The 8,841-nt window shown below is 50.8% G+C and overlaps 1 protein-coding gene across 1 annotated transcript; it reads left to right on the top strand.

The window, feature by feature from the left end:
- The first annotated feature begins 1,270 nt into the window (after positions 1–1,270).
- Positions 1,271–2,601, top strand: LOC125756338 (putative nuclease HARBI1). The gene is made up of 3 exons (XM_049410913.1): positions 1,271–1,537; positions 1,624–1,768; positions 2,162–2,601. The coding sequence occupies exons 1-3, from the start codon at positions 1,271–1,273 to the stop codon at positions 2,599–2,601; spliced, it is 852 nt and encodes a 283-aa protein (XP_049266870.1).
- Positions 2,602–8,841: the final 6,240 nt, after the last annotated feature.

Below are 8,841 nucleotides of genomic sequence, written 5' to 3'. Positions count from 1 at the left end.
CAAAAATCTCAGCGCGCACAACGCCTTCCGCTCTGTTTAAATCACACTGGTTCGTTGGCACCCGATGACGGGGCCGAGATCGTCGCACAACCAAGGTACAGTACGTTTCGAGAAACGAAAGCGACGCCGGAATTCACACTCGCTCATCTCTTCAAACGCATTTCGCACCTCCTACCATTCTGCATCTGCTTCGAGAAACGCCAACGTAGCAAGGAAGCACCGTTGCAAGCGCCATTTTCTCAAAATCAGCTGTTGCGGCAGCCGCAACCGCCGCATCACTCGAAATACATGCCGTGCGACGCCATTGTTCGCTCGAGAGAACGCGAGCGAACGGGCTCGCTCTCCGTTCACTTTTAGCAGACGACATGCTCGTTATGACGCGGCATGACGTCACCAAAAAAGAAAACATCAAGGAAAAAAAAGAAATGGCCACGCCCCTTAGAATGGCGTGAGTTGTCCGGCTTCAGCCAATCAGCGCGCTTGTTCTCCCCCAGGAGAACGAACAAGCGGAACGAACAGATCTCCGATCGCCCCTTAGATGCACGTTGTCAAGGCGAGACTACAACGATGGGAGGAGGAACATGTCCTAGGAGAGCTGCAAAATGGGTTCAGGCCGGGCCGTTGCCTGGAAGACAACCTAGGGCCGTATGCTCAAAAGGCGACAATCGCAAAAGTATCGCCTTTGGTCCGCGCTGATTGGCTATTGAGCAAACCGGAAAAGTTAGGGCGCCATCTGGCACTTCCGCCGACGTCAATTTTGCGTCATGGTGCTCGCCGGTGCTCTCGACATATTTGCAATAAACGAAGACACCGTTAACCGTCGGTTGGTGGTGAAGTCTAGCATTCCAGTGTCATAGGCGGTAGTTTCTAGTGTTTTTTGTCGATGTGCGTAGCGTAGGTCAAGTTTTCAGTGAACATTTTTGCATTGTGCCTTCGGTGACAGCTGTTTTGTGCCCGTGTTTTCGTCGTGCAGTCATTTGAACGTACAGCAGCATGAACCCCGCTTTGATCGCGTGGTTTTTCCGCGCGCCAGCGTGCCCGCCCCAACCCTGACCAGTGGCGTAACCCCTTCGACATGCCGGAAGAACGTTTTAGGCGGCATTTCCGAATGTCGAAGAACACCGTGCGGCTTTTGTGCAGCCAGATGGCCCACCTGCTAGAGCACCGCACTGCTGGAGGCCTGAGTGTTTAGGATCAAATTCTCTGCGCACTCAGGTTCTTCGCCAATGGTAGCTTTCAGTCGTCAGTCGGCAGCGAGGCGACCATAAGGATGTCTCAGTCTTCCGTCAGCAGGTGCATTGCACGGGTTGCGCAGGCCATTGTTGACGTAGGGAAGCTACGAGGATGGGTGGCGTTCCCACGCACCGCCTTTGAACGAGCAGCCGTCAAGCAAGGCTTCTTGCAGCACGGCAGGCTCGGCGGTGTGATCGGTTGCGTGGATGGCACGTTTATCGCCATCGCTGCCCCGCGCCTCCCTCCTGCGCAGAAGGCATCGTTTTGGTGCAGAAAGGGATATTACGCCCTCAACACCATGGTGGTAAGTGCGTCGATGTAGTAATTATGAAGCATTGTATCAATGCAAATGTGTACCGCTAATGGGTTGTTATGTCATCCATTTTGCAGGTTTGCGACTCGGACATGAAAATCCTGTCCATTGACCCGCGTTTCGGGGGCTCATGCCACGACGGGCACGTGTGGCGGAATTCTGGGCTCCGCAAACGCTTCATGTCCGGTCGCATTGTTGTGCGGGACGGAGAGTTCCTGCTCGGTGAGTAGCTGCAATTCTCCATAGAAAAGATTTCTGTTAATTTCACATCTGAACATTTCTAACAAAGAAAAAGAAACATGTACCATTTATGGTGAGGATAGCAGGTTAAAAGCTACAATATCTGCAGCTTCACTAACCGTGCCACCCCGTCACAATGCTGATAACGTGCGTTACGGAAACAATTTTAGTTGTACGCAAAATTTCAACACATAGTGAAAAGTCTGGAAACAAAAAACACTCAAGGTGCCGTATTTATATTTAAAAAAAACTAAAAATTCAAGGACACCATATTTAAAATTGAATTTGTAGAGATAATACAACACGCTGTTTGTGTGTATTCTTCGTCATTTCGTTATGTACGAGAAACAGTTGGAATATGTGTTCTTTCTGCAGGCGACAGTGCTTACCCCCTTGAGCCGTGGCTTCTAACGCCGGTTCCTGGGCACCCGGATGAGGACACACCCGAGGGTGTGTACAACAAGGAGCACGCGGCCCTACGGTCAACAGTGGAGCGCTGCATCGGCCTCCTCAAAAGCCGGTTCCGCTGCCTGCAGCGCTATCGGGCCCTCCATTACGGCCCCAGGAAAGCAGGGACGATTGTGGCAGCATGTGCTTCACTGCACAATCTCTGCTTCGAAGAGCCTGAGGACAGTGACGGGGACGAGGAGGACGATGAACCAGCAGCACACACCTCAAGGACAGTAGCTCCTCCTCGGAGGCAGGCACTGTACTTGCGCGGAAGGGCAACACGTGCAAGGCAAATCGCGCAGCTGAACATCTCGCGCAGTGTGCATCTGCAGCGCATACAGAGAGCTCTTTTGCGTGCACGGTGACACTAGACTGTAGGTTTCTAGCAGTGTTTATGGCTGCATGCACATGTGGGGCTACGAACAATGTACCTTCGGTACCCTCCTGCGCCACAAGTATATACATTCTGGTGTTGCACAGTGTTGCGGACACATGTACACCATCGCTGTTCCAGGTGCCATGTATTGCGGTGTGCCACACAAGTGTGGGCGTTGTGGTGTTGCACACTGTCGTTACGGACGTATGTACACCGTTGCTCCTCCAGGTGCCTTGTACTGCCGTGTGCCCCCTCGTGCCCCACGTGTGTGTGCGTTGTACTGCTGCTGCCTGTCTTTACGGACGTATGTACGCCGTTGCTCCTCCAGGTGCCCTGTACTGCCGTGTGCCCCCTCGTGCCCCACGTGTGTACGCGTTGTACTACTGCTGCCTGTCTTTACGGACGTATGTACGCCGTTGCTGCTCCAGGTGCCTTGTACTGCCGTGTGCCCCCTCGTGCCCCACGTGTGTGTGCGTTGTACTGCTGCTGCCTGTCTTTAGGTGCCCTGTACTGCCGTGTGCCCCCTCGTGCCCCACGTGTGTGCGCGTTGTACTGCTGCTGCCTGTCTTTACGGACGTATGTACGCCGTTGCTGCTACTCCAGGTGCCTTGTACTGCCGTGTGCCCCCTCGTGCCCCACGTGTGTGTGTGTTGTACTGCTGCTGCCTGTCTTTACGGACGTATGTACGCCGTTGCTGCTCCTCCAGGTGCCCTGTACTGCCGTGTGCTCCCTCGTGCCCCACGTGTGTGCGCGTTGTACTGCTGCTGCCTGTCTTTACGGACGTTTGTACGCCGTTGCTGCTCCTCCAGGTGCCTTGTACTGCTGTGTGCCCCCTCGTGCCCCACATGTGTGCGCGTTGTACGGCTGCTGCCTGTCTTTACGGACGTTTGTACGCCGTTGCTGCTCCTCCAGGTGCCTTGTACTGCCGTGTGCCCCCTCGTGCCCCACGTGTGTGTGCGTTGTACTGCTGCTGCCTGTCTTTACGGACGTATGTACGCCGTTGCTGCTCCTCCAGGTGCCCTGTACTGCCGTGTGCCCCCTCGTGCCCCGAGTGTGTGCGCGTTGTACTGCTGCTGCGTGTCTTTACGGACGTATGTACGCCGTTGCTCCTCCAGGTGCCCTGTACTGCCGTGTGCCCCCTCGTGCCCCACGTGTGTGCGCGTTGTACTGCTGCTGCCTGTCTTTACGGACGTATGTACGCCGTTGCTGCTCGTCCAGGTGCCTTGTACTGCCGTGTGCCCCCTCGTGCCCCACGTGTGTGTGCGTTGTACTGCTGCTGCCTGTCTTTACGGACGTATGTATGCCGTTGCTCCTCCAGGTGCCCTGTACTGCGGTGTGCCCCCTCATGCCACACACGTGTGTGCGTAATGCCGCTGCCGCCAGTGTTTAGTGACACGTGCATACAACCTCGCTGCATCATATGCTTCGTGTTGCCGTGTACCCGCTCAGACACCACAACTGTGTGCGTTGTGCTGCTGCCAGCAGTGTTTAGCGACACGTGCATACAACCTCGCTGCATCATATGCTTCGTGTTGCCGTGTGCCCGCTCAGACACCCCAGCTGCGTGCGTTGTGCTGCTGCCAGCAGTGTTTAGCGACACGTGCATACAACCTCGCTGCATCATATGCTTCGTGTTGTCGTGTGCCCCCTCATGCACCACACGTGTGTGCATTGTGCTGCTGCCACCAGTGTTTATTGACATGTGCATACAACCTCGCTGAATCATACTGCTGCATGTATTCTTCAGCGCAAGAAGGGCAACGAAGTCCATGCGCATTGAAAAAGGAAGACAAGGTCTATGCCACAAAGACTTTGTCATGTGTCTACACCTGTTCACCGCAGCAACCGACATCTGTTATGCTTGTCCGAGAATTCATTCATCTGTCAGAAAGCAGTGCCCACGACATGACAAACCAAACCCGATGCAGGTGACTTTTTTTAATTATCGAGTTCCTGTGAAGTTTGACGTCAACACATATGAGGACACAGGCAACATGCACGAGAAGTTTGAGATTAGAGCCCCTGTTAACAGATTGAATGCACGCAGAAGTTAGGCCCCGTGTACTTCCCTTTCCTAAAGTGACTCTGAACATGGTTGACAAATTGCAAGTGGTCATCTTGGGATGATTTCTAGTGGAAGGTCCTGGACACGGTCCGAAGTACCGCATGGTGAGAGCACGCACAGCAACACAGAATCTGGGATTCAGAGGGCAATGATACTGTAGCCATGTCTATTTCGACTAGCAGATTGCGATATGTTTGAAGCGAAAAAACTTGACCACGTCATGCATGGTATTGAGAAGCAGCTCTTTGCTGGTCTCGTGCTAAACCCGTCTACAAGTGTCAACAACTTTTTGAAGGAAGCAGTTGCCATCAAGCACCCACTACAGCTACACTACAGCCAGTATGAGTGCCTATACAGCAGTGGACCGATTCACACGACAGGTGTGACTGTTGTGACAGCAACTGATGAGAGTTCTTTGTGCCAGCTGATAAGGGCAGTCGGTGGTACAGAAGGAGGTCAAGAAGCTCACCACCATGTCGAGTGAATGCGCAATTATGTCAGTCACTGAAGTCGTGTGCCGGGAGATAAGGCAAGCGCTTTCGTCTCCAGAGCCACATATTGAGACTCGCAAATGAATCTATATGCAGACGTCTGCCGCCAGCCTCGTACCGTACAGACGCTGCAGCAGTGCTACCAGCAACTACTGCGAACAACGCCTTTGTACTACACAGGAACTTTGACATTGATCCGATGAGCAAAACTGCCACTTGGGAGACCTCTGACTACAGGCCCCTGTGCTTCGATTGTGGGGAAGCAGGCCACATCTCTTCAATATTGTTACGGGAAAGACACAGACTCGAAGGAATAGGAACTGATGTAGTTACAACTGGTTAAGCGAGCAGCGCTGCTGATAGGAACAGCTCACACCAGACTGTCTTGTTGTCGTCCTCTTGTTTGTCTTGTTGACCGTGATGCCACTGGTACGTAGCAATATTCCCCTTATTGAGTCGCAGAGTACCAAAGATTTCCATTCCCTACTCCTCGGTGCCATTTCAACAGAACACGTAACGTCAGTGCGAGCACGGCAGGCTGATGGGACGACTCCCCTGGGTTCCAGTTGCACTCCTCCTCTCCTGGTTGTTATTCTCCATCCACTAGACGTAGAACCGTTGGCATAGCGAGAGCGTGATCTCCCAGGGCATGCCGGGGAATCTAAGGGCAGTGACTTCAGGGGGGAAGGTTGCCAATCATCAAAGAGCTGAAATTCCCCCATTACCGCTGAATGAGGAGCCGAAAATGTGCAATGATTTGTCGAAACACGATATTATTGTCGTCGTAATATTACACTTACGATTGACGTTGATGGCGTGTCGTCGCTTGGTTTGCACTTTTTAATAATAAGTGAGAATTTGGAAGATAAGTTCAGGAAGGGGAAAATAGAATGGGCATGTCTACAGGATCTGGAGGGCAGTTGCTAACACCTAGTCAAAAGTGCACCGCAGCAATCAAGATAGGGGAGTCATACTTCATCGTAACTTTGGTTATTCTTTCTGACGGTTGGAAACGGGCAATTTTAGGCATGGATTTTTTGCGTCAATACTGTGCACTCGTCAATATACTGTACGTTGCACTCATTTTTTCATGCGGATAAAAGTGAAGAGCTACAAGCAAATTCCTGCAGGACATCATCAGCGCCACTTACCACCGTTTTGTTTGTGTCACGTCGCCTTGTTTGTGTCACGTGCAACACGCAGCATTACGGGGAAGTTCTCGCTGAACAAGTATTTGCGCTTTTGCTCTCTCAAGGTGTTGCCACAGCCAGAGGTGTCATCAGTGTAGTGCATGGGCAAGCAGAGGTCGTGTTGATGAAATTGTGAAAATGTAAAAATTCATCTGGTGTGTAGGTACTATGTTTACACACGGACTTTGAAACTACCTTGCATGCTTTAAAGGCCAACTCCGGCGATTTTTCGAGGTCGATGGATCTCAGTGAAATTCGCTGGGTACGTTCCTTCTTTGCACGTTTCCGTCATTTATGCCAAATTACAGGCTTGAGACATGCGCAGATTCTTTGCAACTGAATTTTAAAGATTGTCTGCAAACGCCCTCCTGGCTTCCCACAATTATTCGCAACATTGCGTCTGTGACGTCGGTGTTGACAAGGCGGCGGAAGTGACGCAGCCGAGGGCACCGCTAACTTCGGCGCTTAGGCCGCTACAGCGAGCGTCTGCTGTGCACAAGGCGAGAGACAGCGTTGGTTTGGTCGGCGCTTCGCTGGTCGTCCCGGCTGTCACAGTTTTCATACTCCGCGCCGGCGTGACCGGCATGCCTTGCCCGACTTCCGGTTCGGTCGTAACAGCGTCTACGTCATGCGTAGACAGTACACTCGGTTGGGTTTCGGTTTCGGTGTTGCGCTTTTTTGCTTATTTAAAATTATTCTCCAATTTGCCGAGTATTTCTGCTATCGGGCCCGTAACAGGAGCGTCTCAGGAACATAAAAGCACCATTACTTTGACATGGCCAAAAAATCGCCGGAGTTGGCCTTTAAAGGGGCCCTTGAACACTTTTGAAGCGCCTATTTTTTATTTGCGTGTTGTGTAAACTGGTCACTTAAGATACTGTAGCGGGCGTTGATGCCGGTGACCGCGATCATTTTTATTTGTGTGCGCATACCAATTCTTACACAGAGGCGCACGGCGCATACGCGGTCAACATGCCTCACGTTATCTCCGGCGTGCCGCGGGAGATACGCAGCCACGCCCCTTATGTGTCGTCGCTTTCGAAGCCTGTTTTTCTGAGAAAATAATGTAGTTCTTGCCCAGACTTCAACGAGTGTAGTACTTTGCTTTTCGCTCCTCCTTGGGGCGAGTACGCTACAATACATTTACGCTTCTTTGTAGGGCAGGGCTTCCTTTAGAATGCAATTTTGGTTAGCATGGGACGAGGTTTTCTTGATCTTTTTAGCGGTTCATCAACGTCTGGAGCGACTGCACTGAAGGTGCATCCTGTGACCACAGGAACTTAATTCTGGCATGCTGTTTTTCCAAAATCTAAATTTTCCTTAAGTGTGCAATCCTTCTTGTCGGTTGACATTCAGTCCTAGTTTAGACTTTTATTCCACTACATTTGGGCAAGTCGAGGAAACTCAGGACGGCAGAAAGTTGAGCTAGTTCATAGGTTTAAAGTAGAGGTGTGCGAATATTCGAAATTTCGAATATTTTTCGAATAGTGTTTGCTATTCGATTCGACTCGCATTGAAATTTTACTATTCGAACGTCCCAAAAACAAATACAGTCAACACCCAATTAAAAGTGACCCCTTCAGATTTTTAATATGCTTCACCACATTACACTCTCGCGTTGCGGCAAAGCTGCCTTTCAAGCTCTGTTACGGTCACCCTTTGCCAAAAAACAACGTCCGATTGGAAGTGGTTCCTAGATTTTTCAGTATGCTTCACCTCATCACACCCCAATATTGCGGCAAAGCTGCCTTTCAAGCTCCGTTACGGTCGATCTTTGCCAAGAAACGGTCAACATCCGATTAAAAGTGGTCCCTAGATTTTCAGTATGCTTCACCTCATTACACTTCGGTATTGCGGCAAAGCTGCCTTTCAAGCTTTGCTACAGTCGCAAATGTATTAACTCAAGAAGACGTTGGTTCCAACATGAAGATGAAAGATGTGGCAGAGGTGGGGGCTCAGTTGATGCTGTTTTGGACCTGAAATTTGGGCAGAGAGTCCGAAAAATCGGAAGCCGAAGCTTTTTAGCATCCAAAATTTCAGATGTTCTTATATATTGACGTCTACGAGGAAGATTTGGAACTGCGGAATTGAAGGGAGCACACCCTTCTCCGCCGCATCAGTTGGGCTTCCACAGAAGGTGAAAGAGGAGGAGAGGCTTAGGAAATGGCACCTTTGCCTATCACGTGTAAAATGTTGTCGGCAACACTTTGGTTGCACCAAATCATGTACATAAATACAGTTCGGCCTCTACATTACCTCATTCTGTATAAGACAACCATGAAACACCACCCCGCCAGTGCTTCATCAACCTAGCGAAAAGAAACGCTTTCATGTTGCTATCTCATAAGAATATGCTTGGGAATCCTCTCTAACTTTTTTTTCTGCAATTTCGCTTCGAAGTATTCCAAAAATATTCAATTCGATTCGCACTCACACTTCAATATTCGAATTCGATTCGCACTCACACTTCAATATTCGAATTC

This window comes from Rhipicephalus sanguineus, chromosome 1 (assembly GCF_013339695.2).
Source record: "Rhipicephalus sanguineus isolate Rsan-2018 chromosome 1, BIME_Rsan_1.4, whole genome shotgun sequence".
Lineage (NCBI taxonomy): Eukaryota > Metazoa > Arthropoda > Arachnida > Ixodida > Ixodidae > Rhipicephalus > Rhipicephalus sanguineus.
This window is presented reverse-complemented; position numbering and strand designations above follow the sequence as displayed.